This window comes from Agelaius phoeniceus, chromosome 5, assembly GCF_051311805.1.
Source record: "Agelaius phoeniceus isolate bAgePho1 chromosome 5, bAgePho1.hap1, whole genome shotgun sequence".
Taxonomy (NCBI): Eukaryota; Metazoa; Chordata; class Aves; order Passeriformes; family Icteridae; genus Agelaius; species Agelaius phoeniceus.
In genome coordinates, this window is record NC_135269.1 from 44,011,165 (window position 1) to 44,038,546 (window position 27,382).

At 38.8% G+C, this 27,382-nt stretch overlaps 1 protein-coding gene across 2 annotated transcripts in view; it reads left to right on the top strand.

Annotated features, from left to right (window-relative positions):
* NELL2 (neural EGFL like 2) overlaps positions 1–16,647 on the top strand; it is a 134,607-nt gene extending 117,960 nt beyond the window's left edge. For both annotated transcript variants that reach the window (XM_077178886.1, XM_054631332.2), the window contains exons 16-20: positions 497–637; positions 9,542–9,735; positions 10,724–10,900; positions 12,928–13,152; positions 15,837–16,647. In XM_077178886.1, the coding sequence (XP_077035001.1) occupies positions 497–637; positions 9,542–9,735; positions 10,724–10,900; positions 12,928–13,152; positions 15,837–15,887 (788 nt within the window). In that variant the 3' untranslated portion in view covers positions 15,888–16,647. The remainder of the gene's footprint in view (positions 1–496; positions 638–9,541; positions 9,736–10,723; positions 10,901–12,927; positions 13,153–15,836) is intronic.
* Positions 16,648–27,382: the final 10,735 nt, after the last annotated feature.

Genomic DNA, 27,382 nt, shown 5'->3' on the forward strand with positions numbered 1-27,382 from the left:
GGAACTCCACAGGATAGGGAAGGCCTTCTAACCTAAAATTGGTGTCACCAAAAGCATAAGCAAGGACCGGAGTAAATATTTAATGTTTTTATATACCCGTAGAAAAAGAAATATCTTTTATCAGGCAGCCTGCACTACTCAAAGGGTTAAGATCTTATTATATGAACTGGGACCTAATTATTTTCTTCATATTAGGGGCGGTTTAAACTGATGTCAGATTACCTGTCATGTTTTGTGACAAAATGAGTTGTTACTATGTAGGCAGTAAATTGGGATAAGCACTACCTCTGCTGCTGTTAGGCCCAAAATCATTAGCCAAGTATTTTTATGGAAACAATTCAAAACTTCATTGCCATTAATTCTGCAAATTCAAGTGTCAGTAATGAAAATAATTCTGTGAAACCTAGAAACACCAGGGATATCATTCTTTCCTTGAATGAATACAGCAATTTTCTCTGTGTGAATTTTCCTCTGTTTTGTTGTTGTTAATAAACAGACATTGATGAGTGCTCGGATGGCTTTGTTCAGTGCGACAGCCGTGCTAACTGCATTAACCTGCCCGGCTGGTACCACTGCGAATGCAGAGATGGCTACCATGACAATGGGATGTTTTCACCAAGTGGAGAATCCTGTGAAGGTCAGTGTCTAAAAAAGGTGGGGTACTCTTATGGTTCACATGAAAATGTACAGAAAATGCCTAGTGTTTCAGATTGTACTGGTCAAGCATTGTCTTGAAAACTGCAGTGAAATTTAAACCTTGACCCAAAAGAATTACAGTCTAAATAAGCATCATCATCAAAGGCAAAAGAATAAAAATATGAATATTCCTAGAATGTGGAGCATTAGTGGAGCATTTCTGTGTTTTACTAACATAATATATAAAGTCAGGCATGGTGATTGAAATGCAATTTCTCTGGCCCTACATCTGCTTCTGTGCTTGTCCCTTGCATAAGTGATTTCCCGTGGGCTGGTAGCATGCACTGTAATCTGTCACTCCACAGTAATCTGTTTGTATGTCAGATTCTTTGTGTATAGGAAATGGGCCTCAATCCAGACCTAATTTCTTCCACTTTGTTTTCCTCGTACACTGAAATAATTCTTGATAAAAATATTTCCCACTACAGAAAATGATTATGTATCCCTGAGACCCTTACCTATACCTTGGATATACTGTGGTGTTTCTCCTGTGTAATGGCTAAGTGCTTCTAGAAGGCAGCAATTTGCAGACCTGCATTACAAACTAGGGAGCTCAGTGGATGTAGGGCTGGCTCAAGGTGTAGGGGACAAGAGAGTGACAAGGGTGACAAGGAGATGGAAAGGTTTTTTGTGTTCATGAATGACGTTAGAGAGAACAGCAGATTAATAAGAACACAATTACTTTAGGATGCAGATCTCTTAGTATGGAATGCTATTCATTAAGATATCTTAATCTTAATAACATCTTATAATGTTATTCATTAAGATATCTTAAGATATTTCATGCTGCTGCTCTTAAATAACAGAGCAAGCCAGTCTTTTTATGTGATGCACTTCTCAGGGAAAAATTATCACCCTTACTCCCTTCTTTCTCTGAGTACTGAAATATTCAGTGCTCACAGTGTAAGCTTTCTTATTGCTATTTAAACTCACACTGGTGGGCTGCATCAGTCCCAAAGGGAAGCAATTGAATTAATTTCTCTAAGGCAGACACACAGACAGTTCTCCAGGAGTGAGAATGACCTTTCTGGTATACCCATCATCAATACTTTATTTCAACACATTTTCATCACAGCTGAAAGCCTGTATTCCCAGGAGGAATCAGCAATTTAAGGCAACCACTGCTTTCATAAGTTGAGCTTTCTTTGTCAAGAACTAACTAAATGTCAGTGTTAGCTGGCCAGGAGTTAGGACAGGAAGGTGCAAAGAATAAGTTGTGATCCCTCTGATTATAACATTGCACTTCTGTCACTCGTGGCACAGGAAATAAATAGTCCACCCAGGCATTTATGGAAATATTCTCAATATCCCAAGTTTTATCTTCAGTGTCAGTATAGGGCTTACCTGGTGGGTTGAAGATAGTGGTTTGGCACATGCTATCTCAAGAGAGATACAAGATATAAAGTGGCTGTGTTACAATGTGTTCAAACCGGTATCAATTAAGCAGCAAATTCTAAACAAATGAAAAGCCAAGCGAAAAGAAATGTGGGGATTGCTACATGTGTACAGAAGCTCCAATTATTAGACTGTTTTGACCTTTTCTACAAAGAGCCAGAAGCTCTTTATTAAACGTACACAGAGGATAACAAGTAATTAGAATTAAATCACAGATGCCAGAAAACTATCTTCATTGCTGACAACCCTAGTGACTAACAGTGGAACACTTTCAGTTTGATTGATTGCAGCTCCAAACATTTGGGATCCTTAGCAACTTGAGATCACAGAATTATAGAACGTCTTGGATTGGAAGGTACCTTAAAGATCACGTAGTTCCAACCCCCCTGGGCAGGGACACATCTCCCTAGACCAGGTTGCTCCAGCCCTGCTTTAATGGGAAGGAGGGTTAGATATTTGATTAGTTTTACCACATCATTTTTTATTGGATTGGAGCTTGTGACATGTTGTCTCAGATAAAAATAAAACCAGAAGGGGCATGAAGAGACAACCTAAAATCCATTGCAGTGTGGGAAGTTGAACTTGCAGGAGCACAACACCGTAGTGCAGAACCAATTGTCTTCTCTGCTGTCAGATCTTTCCCCTGTAAGAAATTTCCCTATTGGGTTTACAGACAAAAGAAAATGGATTGCTTTTGATAGTTCTTCAGTAACCCCTAGTTAGATGTGATTAGATTGAGCTGTTGGTGGATGGTCTTTTAGACAGTCACTTTAATGGGGCAGCAGCTTCCAGGCTATACTAATCTCTAATTTCGAATCACAGTTCTCCAATTCTCATGTTCAACTCTATCCAGGACCAGCATCCTCTGAAACTTTCTATCTTGTGCAAGTGCTTCAGCTTGCAGAGCTGTAGAAGGAACAGTGCAAACTACTTCAAAGTATTGTTTTGTATAGAGCGCATAATAGGCTTGACTTGACTCATCTTTTGTAAGTTTTAGAGTTGCCTTGAAGTAAGTTCCTTCTTCTAGAGGAAAAAACCTTTAAAAGCCAAGGGAGGTTTTCTTTCTTGATTGTTCTACATCATCTTCCTCAAAGCTGGGTCTCTTTGTGTCCCCTGCACATGTGCTGATAATACTGCACAAAGCGTTTCAGTGATCAGTGTAATCAGTTCTTTGTTTCCTTCAGCAAAGACTCCAATTTTAAAAATCCATGTGGAAACACCTCTGTTAAAATCACAGATGCACAGGAGCATTTCCTTAAAAGCCTTATTTTAACAGAATTCCAATGGTGCACCTATCTCTTTTTGGACATCATACTAAATATTCCTACCTAGAGCTGGGCTCCTTGGTAGCACTAGACTTTGTCCATGCTTGATAATAAAATAATAGACACTGAATTGCCTATTTTACACATCTATTGACCTTGACTACTGCTGCTTCTTCGGCATACTGAGAATATTGAATATTTTGACTAATGTACTTGAATGCAAAAATTCATGATCCCATTTTATTGTACCTACAGGCAATGGAAGACCTAGAGATCTCTTTGCTAATAGTTTTGATTCACATTATACCCTCAGGTAGACCTATGGTGTCTCTAAAAATTACTGAGAGAAATTATGGGAAATGCAGCTGTAGGGCTTCAACCTCTTAGCAGCACTTGCTGTTTTTCCCTTGGAAATAAAATTATGTTATGCCTTGTTATATTTCCAGAAAAGTGAATATCAGCCATGTAGTTCTTGAGATTGTATGGCTTTGCGAAGTCTTAAATTTTATATATGTAAATATAGCACTCAGTATGGTATATTAACTTGTATCTTCCTCTTTGCCTCTGACAGCTTTTCTTTATAGTTTCTTTAAACAGTCTTATTGGTACTGAAGGTTGTCTCTTATGTACCATTTCATAAAGAAAGCTGGGCTAAGGGAGTAGATATTGCATCCTCAGGCTTCATTGCAGTAAAAAAAACTAGAACAACTGAGGGCAAAATCCTAAAATAAGAAAGTTCAGGCCCCATTAATGTTTGCCCTGCAGTTCTGTGTAACATCCTTATTCCTTTGAATTTGTCCTTTGCAATGTCTAAAAGCTTCCATAATCAGTTGAAGAGAGAGGCTATATTGGTTTGTACCAGAATAGTGCAGGTTATGCCTCAGCAGTTGTTGGACGTTTGGCACACATCCACATCCAAAGAAAGCTCACCTAATTAAGGCAGCCCCTTAGGACTTACCAAGAGTATCCGTCAGGTACCAGCTGTTGTTAGTATAGAATGTGAGATCAATGTACCTTCACTCTCAGCAGGTACTACATTCTTTAAATGAGACAGATGCAAATGAAAGGTTTGGCTAGATCAATCCAGAATGTCCAATTCATAAAAGAATCTTTTTTTGGTTGTAAGGGTTTATCCATATGTGAAGTCCCATTTGGATTTTCTGTTCTGAAGTATCTTATGGGTTTTTTCTGCCATCCTGTTCCAGAATTAGAATCTCTGTGTGACAGAGCAGCCAGCCTGACAGCACAGAGGCTGAGGCTCCATTTGAAGTCTGTTTTCAACAATCCAGGATAATGAGGGATGGAGGCATATTATAAGCCTCAGTATGCTCCCCAGCATTACTGAGTGAGCAAAGTCCAAAATGGTAACTCTAGCATCTATGTCTCTGGATCTGGAAGGCAGAGGAATTGCTGGCTGTCGGGATGTCTCAATTTATCTCACACCGCATCTGGCATTTTAACTAGTACATGAGATTTCTTGAAGTTAAAACCACTGTCAGTTTGGAGTCCTACACTTAGGTTTATCAGAAGCTTTGTTTTTGACAGCAATTAAGTGAAACAGGAAATAAAAAATCATTACTCTTCAGCAGGAAACCTTACTAGCACTCACAAAGCTCCATCAAAATCCTTTTGCTTTTATTCATGATCACTAAAGGTCAGCAAATAAAGTGACTTCTTTCTTTTTTCCATTTATCCCAAATAGAGCTATAGGCATTAAGGCTTCAGTATTAAATTTGTGAACCCACCTTAAGCATCACCAAACAGAAGGTAGATATGGAGACACATTAGTATTTCAATATTCTGGAGTGTGGAAAGAAAACAAAATTTCCAGATTTTCTCGTCTTTTATAAAAGGACTGATAAAACAGAAACTTGACCGCTATATTTTATAAGACAGCAATTTGAACACATTTACTGTAGAAGGAAATGACATTTCTGTCAAGCTGATGTTACCAACATCTGAAGTCTCAGCTCTTCATCTTCCACATCTGGTATGCACTCTCACAGGTGGCTTACATGAACTCAGAAATAAATTATTCACAATTCACTTGCTTTTTGAAGAATGATTACACCAGTCAATAGATCTACTCAGGACAGAAAAGAACAGAAATAGAGCTTTCTGTTCAGATGAGCTTGGGTTCCCTAGCAAATGCACTCCTTCCTTTTTGCCTTAAGCAAAAGGTACTCAGGTATCCTGGTACTTTCACCTTGCTGAGCTAATGCTATTCCTCAGAGCAAAGGTAACTGAGAAACTTCAGTGGCTTCAGAGCAAAGGAGCTGTCCACCCTCCCGAGTCCTCTCTTCCAATATTTCTCAGTGATACAAATGTTCACTTTTCTTTAAAAAAGTGAGTCTAACCAATATCAGAACAATGAGACATTCTGAATTAGAGGCTGCTTGCTGCTCAGGGCCAAATGAAATGGTGCTTTGTTCCTCTGTGTTTCTTTGACTACCTCTTCCAAGAAACAGTCAGTGAATCTCTTAAATACAACCTTGGGTCACAACCTGGAGCAATTGAAATTCCCATTTTTATGGAGTTTTCTATGTCTGCAGTCTCCCAAATACTGCAGAAGGAGTTTAGTCATTCTAACTACTGTCACCATATTGTATGGCTTTGGTCCGGTATTTTTCCTGTGTGGGCAGTAAATTATTTGTAATAGAATTAACTCCTGGTTTTCTGTAACATGTATCACTACTTCTTCTCCCATGATATGCCTTTGTTATTGCAACATTAGGTTGTAAGAGATGATGTAAGAAAAGGAAAATCCTTAAAAATGAGACAGATGAAAGCTGCTGTAATTTTTCATGTAGGTTTGATAAATAAGAACTGATTCTCAGTTTAGCTCTGGATAACTAGTTACATTTCATTTCTGTCGGGTTTTTTTATTGAGGCAAACCTCCAAGTCTTTTGAGACATAATGTTCTAATGTCCTAACATTCAAGCTGCTTGGTTCTTAAGCAGTGTGTTGTAAATAGCCTGAAGTGAACTATTTGTTCTTGAGTTGTTTGTGGGGGACTCTTTTGGGGATTTTTTGTTTTAGTTTCTTTTGGGAGAGGGCTGGAGGTTGTTTGATTGTGTGTTTTGTTAACAGCATGGAAGAAGTCATAAAATGCTTTGTGGCTGGATAGAGTGGAATATGCAATCTGTAATCTTACCATCTTCCCTTTTCAAACACAAAAGATGCAGCACCCAGTGTCCCTTGTCCATAGCTGGTTATGGCTGTAAGCACAATTTCAGTAACATGATTCACCATCTATTAAAAGTCTAAAATAAAAATAACTGAACGAAGTTTTGCTTGGTATGGATGATATGTGTGCAAGTTCTTTGCTGATAATGCCTGAAGTTTGATGTGGATGAATAATGCAGATGAGAGTTTCATGCATGAAAAATTGTTGTTTCTCTTGCTGCATCATAAACACACTGCTGTTTCTGATTAGGTTAGAATCAAAATGTAAATAGCTCCTGCTGTGACTAGGGATATTTAAATTGTCCTATCCAGAACATTTATTTTCATAAATCAAACAACTGAAAAAAACAAGTTTGGGAATTTTCAGAAGTTCTCAAAGCCAGATAAGCTCGGCTCAATACCAGAGTCAATGATGAAACCTCCATTATTTTCACTTACTGTGACTGTGTTGAAAAATAAATCTCAGAAGCCTTTTTCTCATGGGAAAGTTGTGAAATAGACTTGTGTTTGAGTGCCGAAAGCAGAGTCAGTGTTTATAGGATTACCATTTGTTGTTTAAAGGAAAGCTTTCTTATTTACATGACAGCTGAACTCTGTCCAGTTACTTCATTAAGTATGTCTGCCTTCTGTTAAGTAGATAGGTTGCTGAGAAGTGACATTATTAATTTATGACAGCTGTGTGAAAATTATGTACAAAAGAGTGTCCTAAACAAATGAATACAAGTTTTGGAAAGTAATTTATCAAAAATTACTTTGATAATAAAGATAATCTTGCTGTTAATCCAAATCATTACATTTAAACTGAATTTGTGTCTGTTCTTGTTATTACATGACTTAAGAACAGCTATACCTTAATTTTAAATTGCCAGGTTATATTACTTTCTGGCTGGATTTAAGAGAAAATATAGCAAGGAAAGAGTAGCTCTTCCATCCCTGCTCTGCCCAAACTGGCATCATTCAAACCATTCCTGTTCTCTACTTTTCTAAAAACCTTCAGGCTGATATTCTGGACAGCCTCTGCAGGGCCACTGTTCCACTGGTTATGTATCCTGACTGTTGGGGTGTCTGATGGGCCAGTCATGTTTCAGACACACTGACTTAGGTTCATGGTCCCAGTTATCTCCTGCCCTGTTGCAGCAGTGACTGCCTCCAGATGCCTCAGAAGGCAGGGAGGTAGAAGATGTAGAGATCTGAGATGATTTGCCTGTTCTGGATTATCTGTTACATAAATATGTGTACCATGGGCCCTAACACATGAAATGTATCCAAAAATCACAATCTCTCCAAAAATCTGTTACCACTGAAAATTGAATATTCTGGCTGGCTTTATACACTTTTGCCTATGCAATTGTTTTTTGCCTCCTAGGATTCTGTAGCAGTGAGTGTCGTAGTTTGTTTATGCATTGTATGAAAAGTTATTTGCTTTTATCAGGCATAAATTTGTTGTCTTTCAGTTCCATTCACTGTCCCTTATCTAGTATGTTAGCCAGTATGGAGAGAAAAGCTCTCAACATGTCTTCTTTGGAGTAGTCTTTTTTTTATTTTTTTGGTATATCTCCTCTTGCTCGTTTTCTTTTAGAGATGAGCAATCCATGAGCAATCCACGTCTTTTTATTTTTTCTCAAATGATATTTCCCCCAATCTTCCCATAAGCCCTAGTAATTTTGCAATTCTTTTTAAGATTATGCCACTGTTACTGCACAAAGGATTTGAAGGAAACCCGCTATGCTGCTGATTTGTACAATGGAGTTCTAATAATTTCCCTGCTGTTTTTCATCCCAATTCATATTCACGTTAGCAACTTGTTAACTTTTTTGGTTTTTTGACCATAGCCACGCTTAGAATTAAAATGGTAATTGAATTATTTTGCTTTAAACTGAGTGTGCTTGAGGTGGATTGGACGTTTCATTTCCATTGTTGAACCCAAAGCTGAGTGTTTTATTTTTTAGGGTTTTATGCTGGTGGTGAAAGATACATGCATGACCATATTGCTTATTTTATCTCACTCCTCTGGTGGACATTTAATTATAACATCACTAATTTTAATGAACTTTAATCAAACTTGGACTATACTGCTGAGAAATTGTGTTTACAGTTGAACTCAATATCTCAATATTTACAATCACTGTAGTTCTAGTCTTTACTCTGTTTTCCACTTTTTATTGCATATATCCATTTACTTCATGCCCCTTTGAAGCTTCTTTCCAGGATCATTTTTCTCCATTTAAACAGCTGTAAAAACTAAATAAAGACTATTTGAGTAGAAGGCAGTGTGTGCTGCTAGCTTGCCTTTGCAAAATAGTTGTGTGTACCTTGATGAAGTAGGCCTTTAAAGTACTTTTTAATTCTTTGAGAAATATTTGTTTTGAAGTAATTTATTTTTATTCACTGGAGACAGGATTTTTTTCTTTATTTTCTATTCTAGACAGAAGGGCTATGGTTGTCACTGCAACTTGAATATTTAAAATATTCTAGTTTTTACATTCTAATCAATGGTGAAATTTAAAGCATGTTGTGCTTATTTAAATGAGCTTGCAGGTCAGACATCACCTTTCACATTAAATTCTCATCAAGTGAACTCCAATGTTCTAGACAGAGCCAGAAAAAGGCTTTAAGAACACGATTCTGAAGCTGTTCTTGTTTCACAGAACATGTCTCATGTATGGTTGCCACAAACTAAGGCTTTTTAGGGAGCTAATTATTATTATTTCTCTCAAGTTTCTTGTGGTTTCTTCATTCTATCTACTGTACTCAATAGCATTGACTTAGAAATATGTATAGCAAAACTCAAAATATCAGGTTAAAACATGATCCAAAAGAACTGATGTGACTTGTAAAGAATTTTTTGTTCGTTTTTAAGATCTCCCCATTCTGGTGAACTACAAATTAATTTTCAGCTGAAGGTCTTAATGGCTAAGAATCATTTGTATTGACTGCCACAAGAAAACTTTTGTTAATTGGATGTGGTCTGAGAGCATTCCATGGCATGTTTTTGCAGACATTGATGAATGTGGAACTGGAAGGCATAGCTGTGCCAATGACACTGTGTGCTTTAACTTGGACGGCGGGTATGACTGTCGGTGTCCCCATGGCAAGAACTGCACAGGAGACTGTATCCATGAAGGCAAAATCAAGCACAATGGTCAGATTTGGGTGCTGGAGAATGACAGATGCTCTGTCTGCTCGTGCCAGGTCAGTACAAATGCAAGTAGCTGCTGCTGCAAGGTGCTGGTAGGGATGAAGGGCAGAGCATCAGGATACAAGTGAAATTCCTGTTTCAGCTGCCTTCTCAGGTGCATGCGTGGAGCTACAGAAATAAAATCATGTATTACATAGGGTTTTGGAGATATTTTCTCTTTCCAACCTGCATGAGCAAAACATTCATTGGAAGTTTCTTATGTGGTACTGGGAGAAGGATGACAGTGCTGTTTTGTTAGCAGAGATGCCACCTGTGTTCTCTGGGTGAGAGTAGCAGCATTTTCATGCAAATTAACTGTCTAGACACCTATTGGGGCTGGAGTCTGATGCCAGTATCTCAAGCAGATGACTATAAATAGAAGTAGGTTCTGTGTCTGCAGGATAATTCAGCTAACTTCCTCAAATGTTTGCTGTGGGAAGTATGGTCCCAAGCGAAGTGCTGATGGAGAATAAAGGGCCAAAACACTGCTGACAGTGTCCTGAGCATTTCAGCAGCTCAACTTTAGCATACATGGTTTTGTTTCAAATCACCTATCGTCTTCCTATGTGAATAATTACAGAGCAGAGGCATTGATCTTCCTTGACACCCTCCAATCTGGTTTTCTATGAAACCGTGATATTCTAAGAAGTTTAAAGCAAGATTCATCAAGCATCTATATGAGAATTAAAAACTTAGTGCACTCCATTAAAGTCTAACCCTTGGGGAAGATGTCCTTGGGTTTCACCACCTCAGGGGAGCACTGCCTGGAGATCAGTTGTATGAAGGATGTGCGTAAGACAACAGGGGAATTTTACAGTTGTTAGTGAGTGTGTATGGGGATTTCTGGCTTGGTTTGAATTGTATTTTGGCAAAGATACTGTGTGGTGAAAAACTTGTGAGCTGTTAATGGCTTAGAATCATGGTAAAATACAAAATTTTGGCTGGAGTTTGGCTAGTTGTGCAAATTTCTGCCATCCCTGTGTGTGTCTCTTCTAATACCAGAATGGATATGTGATGTGCCGGCGAATGGTCTGTGACTGCCAAAATCCCACCGTTGACCTCTTCTGCTGTCCTGAGTGTGACCCAAGGCTCAGCAGTCAATGTTTACATCAGAGTGGGGAGTTTTCCTATAACAGTGGTGATTCCTGGATACAGAACTGTCAGCAGTGCCGCTGTCTGGTAAGGTCCCTGATTACAGCTGCACAGACAGGAGGGAAAATGATATGAGATATTCTGATCTGTGAATAGTTTCATTTTCATGCATTAACATCCACTTAATTTTCCCTGAAGGTCATGTATAATTAAAATCTGGTTTTCCTCGATTTTTGTCAGTATTTTCTGTTTCTGTCAAAAATGTGCTTTGACACAATAGACATAATATAAATTACTTAATCATGAAGGTGGTTTCAGCATAGTGGAGGTCATTTGGATATGGCACCTACACAGCAACACTCACGCTCACTTATTCAGAGACTGATGAAGCTCTATAAGGAAATTCTAAATACGTATTTATTATCACAGCTGATATTTTCAAGGATGCTGGTAAACTTAAACTTATTTATTCATTCAGACATTTCAAGTAATAGAAAAATAATAAGACTTCTTGCATTTTTCAAAAGAGTGAAATGAAGTTTGAAAAAATCTGTTAAAGCTTGTCACCTTTTTCCTAGGCATGTATTTTGGACTCTAAGCAAAAAGTATTCTGCAAAATACTGCTCATGAAGTTTCTGTGACAGAGAAAATTGCAGGATAAAAGCAACTAGCTTTTATCATAAGTTATTTCCAAGTATAAAGGCTGGTCCATGTAGCAGCTTTGGCTTGTCAGGGTATCATGAATAACAGCCAGAAGCCCATTTCTGTAGACTGTGCTTACAGTGCTACCACTGCCAAAATTCAGTGAAATAGATAACCATGTGCTTCATTAAATATCTTAAAAATGAAAAAATAACCAACCTACAATTTAGGTTCTCAATAGATGTTTCTTTTGTTTTCAAGATGCTACTTCTGTAGCAAAAGTCTGCTTTCTTTCAGTGACCATGGACTTTTTGGGGTGACAAAGTAATGTCTACTCCCTGTACTGTCCATCACTGCAAAAAATAGATTGAAGTATCAAGATCAGTGACTGGATTAAAAAATTGCTTTCAGTCTTACCATCACACAATTCAAAAGAAGAAGATTGACCCAGATGAGATTTTTTTAAAAGACTAACTTTGCAATACTTTCTGCAACAAGTGGAGGAAATCTGGGGTTGTTACAAGTGTCTGTGATTTTTTTTCAGCTTCTGCTTTGGAGATAGCAAACTCCTCATTCCCAAAGAATTAAATATATATTTTGTGAATAAACCAATTTCCTAGGGCTAAATGCTGTTATTTTTGCCCCCCTTAAGTCCAGACTGTTAAATCTGTGCTCAAATGAGCTGAATAAATTGGAAGTCAGAGATCTGCTTAAAAAAAAAAAAAAAGGATATTATTGACTTCTGTGAAGTCTTTTCTTTGACCAATAGATCTGTAACTTTTGCCTTTGTCCAGAGTGATGGGAAGCTGATTTCAGCTTCTCGTAACTGATATGATTTATTAAACATCTTTAGATTTGTGTTCAGGCATAAAGTAAGTTCCCATAAGGATATGCTGGCCCAACACAAGTCTCTGCCCAGACCTTTTCTTACCTTGTCTGTGCTAAATCCACCATGCAGAAGGTGTGATAAAGCTTGGAACTTCAGGTATTCTGCTTATAATATCCTAAGTGGATGGAGAGTGGAGTGGGTGGAGATCCTCTCATTGAAAATATGGTGGTGTTCCCTATTACATTGGGGGAAAAAAAAAAGAATACCGAAAAATTGAAAAAAAGCCCTGAAAATTTTGGCACATTTTTGCAGTTGCAGTCATGTTACAACTTCTCTCCCTCGCAGAAGCTGGGCCACAATCCTGTATTGCATAATTTTGTGGTGAATTTTCACCTGCAGCTTGATGGAGAGTCTACTGAACCAAGTTAAATCTCATCTACTGTCTGAATGGCATGCAGAAAAAAGCACCTGAAAAAATCACCGTGCGTCCCACGGTCAATGAATATCAATGTTTTCTGTGCTGAATTCTGAACAGCACCAGATGGGAAAGAGTAGCCAGCTAGGAAACATAATGCTGATTCAGAGGAATGGATGAGGAACAGAATAAAAGCTAATAATAATATCTTGTTCTCTCTGAAAACAGCAAGGAGAGGTTGACTGCTGGCCCTTGCCATGCCCAGAGGTGGACTGTGAGTTCAGTGTGCTCCCTGAGAACGAGTGCTGCCCCCGCTGTGTCACCGACCCCTGCCAAGCCGACACCATTCGCAACGACATCACCAAAACGTGTCTGGATGAAACCAACGTCATTCGCTTCACTGGATCCTCCTGGATAAAGCATGGCACAGAGTGCACCCTCTGCCAGTGCAAGGTAATCAAGGTTATAAAGATGGGGCTGAGATGCTTCTTCCCAGCTTGTTCTGTGGCACATAAATATTAATGTGGCACTGAGTCTGGTCAGGGAACAGTTGGTGTCTACGCTTGTTTTAAAGCAGCAGAGGTGACAGTAAAAGTGTTCAGCTTAGTTAACTGTACTCTTGCAAGTGCTAGAAGCACAGTTTGACATGCTAGCAGATCAGGAGCAGGACAACCCATGCTGCAGAGTGATGTGGACAAGGTACTGGCCTTCACTTTTCCACCGGGATAGCTCAATTCGAATTTAAACATGGAGCTCCAAGCTCCATGCTGTCTTGGAAACGTGCAAGTATGGCTCTGTGAGCCTAGACTTTGCACAAGAAATTTGTTCAGTGTGATATTATAGTGTTACTGGAACTGATTGAATTGCTTTCTGAGAATAGTAATTGTTTTCTGAAAAAAAGGACTAGTTATATGATTACATAGATTTTGTACTTTAATCAATGTGTTTAGAACATTTACTGGTTTTGTACTCAAAGAAATTGATTGAGGACAAAAATTAATGGCTACAGGCATATGTGAATTGTGGCATTTCTTTTTGCGGATGAAAAAGAAAAAGGGCTTAACAAAAGTGTTTCTATTCAAAATAAGATCATAAAGTTAATTTTGGTTTTTGCCACTCAATACTGAATAGTGACAATACGTGTTTCCACAGCAGCCAAGGAGAGAGAGCAAGATTCATGCCCAGTTTCTTAATTACTACTGAAATTCACAGTTGATTTTATGCTTTATTCTCTGTTCTTCTCAAGCAAGGTGCTTCCCAAACTCCAGTACATGGGACAATTAACTACTTGAAAAGTTGCTCATAAAAAAAAAAAAAAAATCTATCTTCAACACCTCCTTCTGTGAGAATTCTGTGTGATCAGGCAGCAGAAGCTGTCAAGTATCACTTCCTTCCTCTGCTTTTTCTGATGCAATACTGGGTGCAATAGGTGCTGCTGTTGAGGCACAGTCCTTTTCCAATGGCAGTGGTATGCACCAAGTAAGTGTCAGCATTTGTCCTGATGTCAGAATGGGTCAGTGGTTAGAAGAAAATGCTGTGATCTGACAGACTGGCTAATGGTTAGAAAGCCAGCTGTTGCTCAGAAGATGTTAAAAACCTGTACTTTTGAGGTCAATAGCTGGTGCTTTACACCAGTTTCAATGCCAGAAGTTACTTTTTGCTCAGGCAAGTTGCTAAGATTCTTATGCATCTGTTCCCCATCTGTAAAAGAAATTATTGTGTGTGGTTCTTCCCTGAAGCACTTTTGAGACTCGGTGCTGGGAAATGTGCTCTTGTTGTGCTCCTAATCAGTGGCAATGCAGAAGGCATGTATCAGTTCTGACATGGCCACCTAAGTGCTGCTCCCATCTGGCCTTTTGTGTTAAACAAAGACTGAACCTTAAGCACTGACTAATTGGTATTCAGTATAAACACATACACAGACTTATCAAATCCGTTGCTGCCGTGTGGACATAGTGAGGATTAAAACAGGTACTCTGCCAAACTCCATAATTTTAATGTCTAAGGTGTGATTGCCTAACACTTAGTTAGGTACCACTTAGTTCCTAAACAAGCCCAAATTTTATTCAGTTCTCCTTACAGAGCAGTGTTGATTTTGAAATACATTATCTGCTCATGTTGCCAGCATTTTAATATTGCAGTTCTGCAGGCAAGCAGCCCACTCCCTCCAGATCAGGGTATGGTGTGCCCAGTTTGTATAGTGTTCCTTCTCATTCATCCTGTGTCACCCCACTCTTCTCTGTAAAGCGTCTCATGGAAGGTCAAAGCTCCAGTCTAAGCCTCTCTAAACAAGCTATAGCAAAATAGGTTTACACAAATCCTTTAAGAATTTAGAAACCTGGGCATCAGCTAAAGCAGACTTAGCCACAAAAACAATTCTAATCACAAGTTAAGAATGGGGAGAGTAGGATTATAACTTCCTGTAACAGGAGTGAAAGAAAATGCTTGAATTATTCAGACCTTGGTTTTAATAAGTCCTGTTGGTTTAGTCAATTGAATGTATTTGGACTAATTTATAAATAATAGTCACTTTTATCTGCATTTTAAGAATCAGACTTAAGAAGTAGTAGAGATGCAGAAATTATTTCTCCAGTATTTAATGATGTCCATAGGCAATCTGTTCCCTTAATTGCCCTTAGTATTCTCATAAGAATATCTGGACTATTTGGAAAAAGTTTGTGGATTAATGTTTGCTGGTGTTACAGCCAGGATGCATGAAGTTGAAGCATTCAGGGCTAAATAAAACCCAGAATCTCTTCTACCTCATATGAATAAAACTCCCAAGTGCCTTGTCTTGTTCAACAGCTTTAGGTATTTGAGCAGATGCCTGATACCTTTATGTGGGGAGCATTCCTTCCACTGATCCCAGCTTCTTTCAGTTTGAGTGTTGTAGCTCTGGGACACAGACCACAGCAAGCTAAGCAATTAGAGGAATCATAATAGCCTGTTCCCTCAGGCAACATAAGGACATGAGGACAATGTTGTGAATCTGATCCAAGTCTGTACATCTTTTGTATTTTACAAATCTGTATGTTCAAATCTGATGGGTATTTGCAAGCAGCTGAGCTGTTAAATTTACTTGTTTTGTACAAAATGCAAATTGTTTCAATTCTTCTTTCTGTTTTTCCATCCTTTAGAATGGCCATGTCTGTTGCTCAGTGGATCCACAGTGCCTTCAGGAACTGTGACACCAACAACTATCTCTCACAAGCAGTTTCTGGATAAAGAATTTTCCTTCACAGAAATAGACCTTTAGACCAAAAATTGTTCAAAATTAAAACTAAAATTAGGTTGGTTTTGTCTATCTGAAGTGCAGATATGTGATGAACTCAGTTACCTGAATCAGAGTGAAATTTATGGAACTCAAGACAAGCTCAGATGTGTAAACCTTTGTATGAGGTTAAGCCCAAATCTTCTGGCTATTTGTCTGTCTGGCATCCTTGTGCAGAATGTTTAGGTTAGTGTAAAGTGACACATTGTAATGCTGTACATAATGATGTCAAGATCTAAAATCAACTAGGAGCTCTTACAGGGTCTTCTGAAGCTTTGAGAGTCCAACGCTTGACCAGATGCAGCAGATTTACCTAATCATATTTGGAACTGCACAAATGTGTTTGATTGCTTACTGCAGAACTTAGCAGATGTTTGAGTAAAGGGATGAAGCCTTCAGGAATAATGAACCTAGCAGCTAAGATGTGATATGTACAGTATGTGCGCTGAAAAAAAAAAGATAGAAGTTACTGTAAAAAATAAAAAGAAAACAAGAAAAAATCCAAAAAAAAATAAAGAAAACCCGTGATGCACAGGCATGGCTTCTTAATGTTTTCTGATGGGAAAAGTCATCGATATTTCCTTGTTTTACTGCACTTACTATTATTTCTTGATTGACTTTGTTCAGTATAAGCTCGTTATTGTGCAAATTTAAATAAATATTTCTCTTACCTTAAATTTCTGTTTGTGCCATCTTTCCTTTTCAAGGACTTAATTTTCATGTATGCTGTTACTTCTTTGCCAGTATTCCTGGGAATCTGGACAATACAGGTGAAGTGTTGCCTGTGTAGCTCCTGTAAGTGTGGGAGCTTAGGCCCAGCACAGCCTTATGCCTATCATGTCTTATCTTTGTTAAGATACACATAAGTAATTTGTCATTACAGTGGATTAAATAGCAAATTCACATTCCTAAAGATCCCCTGTGTGCCAGTGGGGTGTTGGCAGAGTCAGTAGAGACCATTTGTGTGTGACTTGGATCTGTTCAGATTTGCAGGGGATCTTCTCCAAATTCCTCCTCTCCCCAGCTGCCAAGGGTTGGTTTGTCTTCCATAAGCTCTGCAGCTGTTTTTGTTGTTTGTGTGAAGGATCTTAATGCGTGAGGATTACTGCAAAATGCAAACCCTTTTGTCACTACTGCTCTGTTGGGACAGTAAATAAAGGAGGGTACGTGACCAAACCTGTGTTATTCTCAAAGAGAAATAAAGAATAAAGCAATGCTTACAAATTGCAGACTGAAAAGGCTGAATTTGTAAAGAATGCATCACAAACAGTGGAGACAAAAGAGGAGAGGAGGAAGATGCCCAAGATGACAGCATTCTTTAAATGCTACTTTAGTACTCATCTTCTTTTCAAAGTGCCTTGCTGCTCTTCACCATCTCTCTTACAAGTTCAGTAGATGGTCATGAAACCTGGACAGGCAAAACTTCCAATAATATTGCTCCTGTGTGATATGAAGTTTAAGGGAGGTCCAGGTATGTGGTTTTACAAAACAGAATTATTTCCTGCAAACAGATATTACTTCAGTTTCATGTACTGCAGGAGATCAAAGGAAAGTCATGCAATTGCATGTATCCAGTAGGTATTCCCTAGAATCTGGATGACTTTGGATTATGGGATACAAGGGATGCTAGGCCACAAAATGCTAATAGTCTAAACAAGTCCAAGAAACTAAAAATTGGAGGGAAAAATACTGAAATAGATATTTTACATTGAAAAAAATAAAGTTATGAAGATGTCCAGAGCAAATAAAACCTTTTCCTTGTCTAGTCCACAAATAACAGGTATTCACAGGGTTTTTTTCTGTTTTGTCCTATCCCTGGCAATCTGCAATCACTATTTTTAAAGAGGAGAGTTAGCTCCCTTCCAAAAAGGATGCTTTCTCTGCAATGTTTTCTTGCCTGCTAGTAATTGTCAGGAGGTCAGGTTTTTGCCTCAGACTCTGAGGCACATCTCCAGTGGATTTCATGAGCTGCTGCTTGCCTGTTTCTGAGAGAAGGTTTAGCAGAAGTTGTATACCCTCTGAGAACTGCGCTTCAATTTAATTCAAGAATAGGTACAAGATAGACATAGAAAATGCATGAAGACCAGAGGGTTTTTTAAAGAATGAACATTTTTCAAGGGCAGAATCTTTGAGCTCTGTGAGTAGCTGTACAAAGCTCTGAAGAGAACTGCTGGAGCTGGTAGAGTAGATATCCATAGAACATTGTAAGTAACATTGTAAGCATCCCTGTTTTGGCAGTGAATAGAAAAGTTGCAGGTGAGGCAGGTGTCTATGTCTTTAATCTGGTTCTGTGCATCCTCTGACTTTGGTTTCAGAGCTATGACAAATATGAGAACTCTAAGGAAAAGTTTCTCCAAAATATTTCCTCAATCTTTTTTCTAATAAATACTGGTGTTTAGTACGAGCTTTTAATCAAAACTGAAATGGTGTATAGATGACAAAACACCATCCATTTTCATTGTCACTTACCATGACCTGAGTGTTGGAGGATCTTTCTACTATTGTGGGTTTGTGAAGCACAGGCCTGTACACTAATAGGCCAAAAATCCAAAAACTGAGACATAAGGTAAAAACTTGAATCTGATCCTTGGAGAGACACTCGGTGTTGCATGTATGTAAAGAGCAGAAGTCATACTACTGAACAAAGCTGGAAGTCTCTACTAAATAAAAAATGAGAATGGGCTCAGTGAATATTGTCTAATTTATCAATGCTTAAGGTTACTAATCAGTTGGGAGTTCTTCTAAAGGTCAGAAAACTCCAAGAAGGCATATTGGTGACCCTCATTTTCATTCCTTTTCACCCCCTCTTCCCCCCCCCCCCCAGCCCCATCTCCCTCCTGTTCAGCCCAGCCAGTAATTAGTACCTTGTGCTTTTAATTTTCCTTGAAAAGTAAATTTAAATATGATGAAAAATTGATGCCTAATTTCTAAGCCTAAATTATCTGTTAGACAATATAGTCAATAAAAAAACCCCAAAACAATTCTGAATGATGCAGGGTCATTGTGCTGTCTTACTGGCCTTTCGTTATTGATGCACTGTTTGCAGTACCAAAAATTCAATAACTTCCATAAAGGAATTGTCACCTCTCTGCAGAGTAATTGCCCTAAGTTAATAGACTTATAGATATAATGGCAGAGATATCTTCAGTTACAATGCTGAATTCTGTGCTATGGTGAAACAAGTTGACAAAATTCAGCAGCATTGTAAAACTGTTGAAAAGGGACCTAACTGTGCATCTGTAAATTTCTGGTACATACAAATTTACTAGGGTCAATACTAGCCGTTGCATTTTTATAGGATGCCTAAAAGTGGGTGTTTGTGCAGGGAGGGCTGTAAAAGTGCCTTCCTTCATTTCCAGCATAGGATCTTACCATTAGCTCCACTGGCCTACAGCAAGTTCATCCTGGGTCACCTCAATCTCATGAGCCACATTTGAGCTGGCTTCAAATGCAGGATGTGCATGCAGTAGGATCTCCCCCTCCACAGATTCCCCAAAGTGCAGCAAATGGCAGTGCTGAGCTCACATGCCCTCTCAATAGGAGGGAACTCCCTTGGTTTCACAGATAAAAATAGCAGCAGCTTTAAAGTAGGGCTCTGCTAGTTATTTTTTAATAATGTAACTTACTCACAGGCAAATGCAGTTTAGCTTGTCCCCAAAGCAGTTAATAATTTAAGCTAAAAATCGCTAGCTAGCTTTTGCCAACTCTAAAAAGAAAATGTTTCAGACTAGTACAAGTAAGAAGGCTAGAGCAGCTCTGGCATCTCCTGAGTGGGTGGCCTGTGTCTCCTCTTCAGTGCACCAGTAAAAAGCCCACTGCAGTTGTGTCTTCTACCCAAGTCACAGTCATATTCACTAAGCCACAATGCTGGCTATGTCTCCTGTTGCTGTTTTAATTTCCAATTAAAAATTAAAAGCTTCTTGTTGATTTGGCCAAACCTCTGTCCTGGAAGAAAAGACAAAGTGTACTACTGGAGTTTTGAGTAAGGAGAAGCATTTTAGAGAGGGCTTGAAAAGAAAAAGGTGGTGTTGAAACCTATTTTCCATCTCTCTCTGGCCGTTTATCAGCCTTGTGAATGGCCACTAGCATGTCAGTGTATTTCACTTTTTTTTCTTTTTGACAGTAAGGTGCTAATGCAGAATGATAAAAATAAAAAAAAAATCAGCTATTGAAATCACTTACTCATCTAGGTCTGCACTAACCAGTATTTTCTTATTGTCAGAAATTATATAGTCTATAAAATACCAAACAGGCATTGTTTACTATAGCAGGAGATCTACATCCCTATATCCTACTAATCTCTTCATAGATTGTTTCTATAACTTCCAAGTTAAACTTCCAAGTTTAAATCATAAAAATCTATTGATTGCATAATTTTTGTCCATAGGACAGCCAAACTCAAAATTTCAGATGAAGCATAGTTATTGTTTTCACAGTAATCTCATGTTACCATTCAAATATAACTCTCAGTATGTCATATGTGTATCAGCAGTATTGCTTGGAATTATAAAATAAAATCATTTAAGGGCTTATTTTAGGACTGAGTCATATATGAAAACCAGAATAACTAGAATTGCATCACTACACATAGAGAGCTTCCATCTAAATAGAACAACAAAGTAGACTCCACTGCAATTTCATGGTGGGGAAAGAAATTTCATGGAGAGGAAGAGGGAACAAAGCAAAAAAACCAATCCCACTGGTGTTAACTTGGTCCTGTCCTCTTTTAATGACTGCTGCTCTGAACAAGAAGTGGGATGCAGCCTTATGCATAGTTACCTTAGTTTTTACAAGAAGCTCCTTAGCTGATGCTGCTTTTGAATATTTCATCTGACTGGCTGAACCACAGCATTTTCCTATTTATTTTCTTAGTGCCTTTGTTAAAAATGTAAAAAATGCCTGGAAAGGCCAATGCAGGATGGGCGTGGCCCCCTTTGAAGCAGGCACTGTATCACAGCTGGAGCATCCTGCCCAAGACAGTTGTAGGCACCACCACCACCCTACCCAAAGGTGTAATCCTGCTGGTTTTATCAGCAATATGTAGCTGGGTGCTCCATGAGCAGTGACCAGCATGACCCAGCTCATACTGATTCCTCTTGCAACCTTGCAAGCAAGGCAAAGCCTCCCCTTTTGGTCGCTGTATGTGGATTTTGCAAGTCACATGGTTTGTCAGTGCAAAGAGATGCAGGGGTGGGATTGGTGCTGTCCCAAGAGCTCCCATATCACCCTAACATGTGCACACCACAGCCCAGATGGGTCAGTCTGGTGACAAATGGATGTCTGTGGTGTTGTGAGGTCCCCAGGATGAGGTGAGAGATGAGAATTTGACTCCATGTTTATTTATTATGATGATATGATATGATATGATATGATATTAGAAATTATATACTAAAACTATACTAAAGAAAGAGAAAGGATTCATCAGCAGGCTTGAAAAGAATGATAATGAAAGCTTGTGACTGACTCCTCAGAGTTCAACACAGCTGATGGTGATTGGTCATTAATTAAAAGCAATTCACATGGACCCAATCAAAGATGCACCTGTTGGTAAACGATCTCCAGACCACATTCCCAAGCAACCAGAAAATTATTGTTTTCATTCTTTTCTCAGGCCTCTCAGCTTCCCAGGAGAAGAAATCCTGGCGAAGGGATTTTTCAGAAAATACCGTGGTTACAGATGTCAAAGTCAGTTAATGAAGAAGGTGTTAAAATTTGGCCTTGTAGACAGTGCTGGTGACAAGCTGAGGGGATAACACTGATATTACTTCAATGATCTTTTAAAAATCAGTCTCTTCTTTAATTTTAAATTTCCATTGGGTAATTATTACATTTGATGGGCCCTGATGCTCCTTTGAAGAACACAGCAGGTGAGGAAGAAATTATTCTTTCCTCTCTTGGTAAGCTTGAGAGGTTGTTTGGCTGCTGTTGCGCTCAAAGGAAAGAGAAGCGCAGCCCATGGAGCCTGTGACACCCCCACCACTGAGCAGAAACCCACACTGAGCACTGTGAGTGACACTGGCTGCTTGCTCTGGGCAGCCTCCAGCCTCAGCAGCAAGAGCACTTTCTTTTAACATCACTGTCACAATGGGATGTTCACAATGGGATGTTCACAAATGGGAATTATCTGGTGCTGTTCCCACCCTCATCTCCTCTGTGGCTCCAGTGTCAGTACCTGGCAGATCACTTTCAGTGTTGGCCTCTCTCTGCATGGCTTCCATAACAGGTGGTTTTATTCTCCCACCTTTTCAAACTTTCTTACATGGAATTTGTCACTCCTTGGGCTAGAGATCACTCATGTTGGTTCAGAGGTTTTAGGCAGTGTTAACCATCCCTTTAGAAAAACTCAAATATATGGATTCCCACTGTGCATATATTCCTAATATACTGTACAATTAAAGCCAATGAATTTGGATAAATATTGGAGTCAAGTTCTTACCTTAGTCCCAGTTTTCACATTTCAGGTTCATCTGTGTTTTCTATTGCTCTGGAAATTGAATCAAACTGAGTAAGTGGTTGCTGAAATTCTAATTAACTTTGTTTTCTTTTTGAATGAATAAAGCAAACCAAGAATCCACTTATGTGTTAAAAGAAGCAGTTTCCAAAATCTGCAGCTCAGAAGGCCAGTTTGCACCCTCACAATCATAGGTCTAATTTCTTAATCCCTATACTGAAATTTAAAATGCTTCATCAATTCCCAGAAAAGCTACAGATATTCAGACATTATATGGCCCGTTTAAGTGATCTTTTTGTTTCTTATATAGCAAGTTTTTGTCATTTGTGTATCTTTCAAGGGATTTTTGCATGCTTCATGTATTTGAATGACTTCTTGTGGGTAATATCCTTTTGCACATAAAGCTTCTCAGCTGTTGAATTTGAATTTTTTTAGCTATTAGAATTTAAGGTTCATATATGAAATATATTCCTGAAATATATACACCTGGTCAGCAAAAGTAAATATTATAGAGAGATGAATTTTGCCCAATACACATAATAATGAAGGCAAAACTGTGTTTGATCTAGTATTTGAAATAGTTTCTGTGTTTTATTGTGTTCTTCAGCTGTGTTCTGGCAGGTTTGCATTAATCTACTTTATAAGTATAAACCTGGATTCTGAACAATCAATCACTACAAGGTCAACTGCAGCCATTGCCTGCCTGGTGTGAATCAAAACATAAGACACATGGACATTTATGAGAAAATAGAGAAGCAGAGAGTTCACTGTCACCAAAATGCTTTTCGTGTTCAAAAATAAATATATGGAATGGTTTCAAGTGAATTTGGTAATAAATTTTTTCCAGATTTTGAGAGTAAGATCAGGGAAAAACTGGAGGTGAAGTTACAGTGTCTTTGCTGAGTACTGTATACTGGTCTACACCAGAAAATCCTGAGATGGCACTGACTGAATAGTGCAGATACTGGTCAGTGGTTAAAAAACTTCCTCAGGGTAAAAAAGTGTCTTTGACTGAACAACTCCTGGTGCTGAGCTTTAGACATGTTGCACAACTGATGAAAGGCAGCTGAACATGGTCAGGGGATGGTGGAAGAGCAGTTGAGGGATGCTGCTGTCCCCTTCTTTGCTCAGGTACAGCTGACTCCTCTGCAGTGGGGCTGGGCGAGCACATGAAGCTGCACTGCTGTGGCTCAAGGTCCTCAGGAGGTGGGCACTGCTTCTGGCTGTGTGGCCACATCCTTTGTGCTGGTTTGGGTCAAAAGCACCTGGTTCTGACAGGAGCCTCCTGCCATGGAGACCTGGCAGCAGAAGGAGAGCTGCTGCAGATGCTGGCAACTGGTAGCTTGCTGTCTTGAGAACCAATGACCTCTGCCAAGGAGACACCAACAGACTTCAGGAAGTTGATCCAAGACCCAGAGAAGCCTTTGGAGATTTTCCCTCATGTAAGGACCTGTGTTAAGATCTGATTATTTTGTTTATTAGAGAGATACCTCTCTAATAAGAAAGGAAGGATCTCCCAGGAATGTGCCCCCTGAATTAAGGTGCAAACTGACCATATGCTGAAGTCTATAGCAAGGATTTTATTTAATAATAAATGTGAGACAGAGATAGAAAGAAATATGAAAAAAAGCAGGGGGTGTAGAGAAAAAGAGTGACAGAGAAACAGATTAAGTAGAAAGGTATCACAACCCATGGATCCAGAAGGTGTCCTGTTGGTTCTCTCTGGTCTTCTTGGTCGTGGGGGTCCCATGAAACATGGGGTTCAACAAGTTAATGTATGTTCAGGTGTATGTGGGAGCATCTGGTACCTCCCCCAGAGTGGGTTAGATTTACACTGTCTTTTGAAACGCTGGGGATCATGTGCAGTCCTCTGGTGGAAGACATTCAGTCTCTCACAGAGCCAGGCCCTGAAATATTTATTCACATGCTAAATGAAAGAGTGTCACCAGCCCATTGTTTTTAGTATGGTTGGAGCACTTACATATCATATCCAGCATAGTGCAGATGTTCTCTTCCATCACTTTCTCCATCAGGATGAAGTTCAAAGAAGCTATAAATATATAAAAATGTGAAACTTATGACAATGAGAAATAAATTTGACCTATTTTGTTTGACTGAGGCAAAAATAAAATAAGTCAAATGTATCTTTAATGTATTCTGGTTTCTGAGGGGAAACTTGGGTGGCAATGTCAGGAAGGCCCTGTCTGTGTCTCTTGAAGTGTCCTAAAAAAAGGATCCATTTGATATGGGGCAGCTTTCCAAAGAGTGCACAATTAGGGGCAGCGATGCAAAAAATTACAGACAGAAAAAACAAGAAAGACTTGCAGACATGTGACTGAAACACCATGGCTGGGAAAAGCATGGGTCCACATCAAGTTGTGTGCCTTGGTATCCCTAATTACAGATGCAACCTGTTGGTTTATCTTCAATGGCTTAGCAAGATTACTTTCACAGTGGTTGCCTGATAAATGTCTGCTTGCTCATTAACATAGCTGACATTTCCTAGCTCTGCTTAGTTACACAGCCTCAGTTAATTCACATCCTTTTTAGTTGATAGGCCAAAGTTCAAATGGACAAAATTTTTGATCTTATTTGTATGGCTGCATATACTTTCCCTCCTGTATGGTCAGAATAATAACTTCAAACCCAGAAAGAAACCCCAAACCCTGAAACAGCAGAAAAGTCATTTACATTTATTCTGGGGCAAAACTTCTTTTGAACTCTGAATATAATTTTTTCTTCTTAATCATGTGTACCTTTATCTCTACAGTACAGTAGTAGTTCCTCAAATCTATATTCTTTCCTACAAGGCCTATGCTATAATTATACATATGTACCCCATTAAAGCAGCAAACATTTTTTCAATGTATTTAAAGAAAATAGATATATAAGCTCACTGGATAATGTGTGTTGTTAGAACCGGCAATGTTATTGATATGGGACAATGACATAATTTGTCAAACCAAAGCCTGTCTTTAAAGAACTCTATTTATCACTACCTGAATTTGTAAGGTATATATCAGAAAATTTTTAGCCTGAAGAAATGAATAGAAATAGAGAATTTTTTTCTGAAATATTTGCTTCAGCACTGTAAATTTTCAGAGAGCAGTCTCTGAAATGGCAGTAATGAATCAGGTGAATGTTTGATTTCAAGGGCTCCTTGGGAAGATCTAGAATCACTCACCTAAAAAGGAGCTGTATGCAGCTGAGCTGTGTTGCAGTTGCATTTCTCAGTGCTCTTCTGGGATGGAGCAGACTGGAGTGCAAGACCCTTCTCTGTTTCCTTCCTCAGTTGCCCAGGAAGTAAATGCCCAGCCATAACCTCCTGCACGTTTCTGGTCCCATTCCCACCTTTTTCCAATGCTTCTTTTTAATCTGATTAAAAAAAAAAAAAAGCCGTCTCTCCTCCCAGCTAAGTGCCATAGCCTAGAACTGAGCTCAGTCTCCTTTTTGCCCAAAACACTTGCATTCCTGTATCTCCAATTGCTGCAAGACATGTGGTGGATGAGAGGACCTTCCATCAGTGTGCACCCCCAAGCCCTGCACCTGGGACTTTCAAATGCCCTTTAGTGAATGCCTCTGAGGAAACAGCAAGCTGAATTCCACAGACCAAGGGCCCAATGTCAAGAGTTTTTCAGCACTGCCAATGCACAGAGATTTAGAGAAAATCAAATAGCAGAATGGCAGCTGATCATGCACTTGCCATTTTCATTCATGGACTGCTAAATTCTTTTAAAAATACTGTTTTACAGTCACAACCTTTTAGTAAATAATTTTTAGTTTAAAAATATATACATGGGATATAATCTTAGTGTAATTTATAAATTACTGAGTAGCCTTCATTCACTGGACTGCACAGTCTTTTGTTAACATCCATGAAACTTCAAAAATGCCGTATTAGTCACTGGAGAGCTTTCAGTTTACTCCCAACCTACATTAGAGACAAATTCAGAATTACAGGAAAAGCATTAATAAAAAATTGACACTGAGACTACAAGGACTGTTGCAAAGTGCATTTCCTAGTATGCATCAAGAGCTAACAATATAAAAAATTCTATAAAATTCATGCTTAATATAGTATGGTTTGGTTTTTCAAGAAGAACAATGTATTTAACACTATGCCTAAAATTGTCTCCATAAATAATAAACCATTTGAAAACACTAGGGCAGTGCAGATGAGCAGAATCAATGGCATCATGGTGTTTTTTCTAAAGTCCCTCCCATGTTTAAGTGGTGACAGGTAGGTAAGGAACCTGATCCTCTCTTTGTGATCACAAGTTATTTACATTGACATGAAAGATTTAAAGCCAGTGAATGAACTGCAGAGGACATGAGCTCACAGGCATTTCAAGTGACCAATAAGGGACCAATTCTGCTTCATGATTAAAAAACAAAGGAAGTCATTCCCTTCACTTCTATGTGAAGGAGTTTTCACCTTTCTTTGAGGACGATTAGTGGGACAGAAAAAAACCACAATAATTCATCTGGGACATTTTTCCTCCTCCTTTTCCTTTCCCTGCTCTTGTTTTTCTGTGTTCCTGAGGTTTATCTGCTGAGGTTCCTGGAACTGTGTGCACAATGTTTTCACTCATTTGTCTTGCATTGCTTTCAGGTTCTCTGACCACTAAAACCAAGCCATACCTAACCAAACAAGCCACTGAAGAATATCTGGAAAAATCAACAGAGCTGTTAAAAGAGACTGTGCAGTGCATAAATGAGAAGCCATTTAGAAGAACAATGTCTTATCTTCATAAGCAAAAGTGGCTCATTTTCCATGTCGTAGCATGCTTTTGAGCTTCCCTCTTGCCTTCCAATTATATGCTTGTCAAAGATAGAGCCAGAAGGTCACAACCACTTTGCTCTCCCAACTGTACAAATCAGCCAAAGAAAACTTCCACTTCTTAGTGTAATTCAATTATTTATGATAACCACTTTGAACAAATACACTTCTAGGCTTGAAT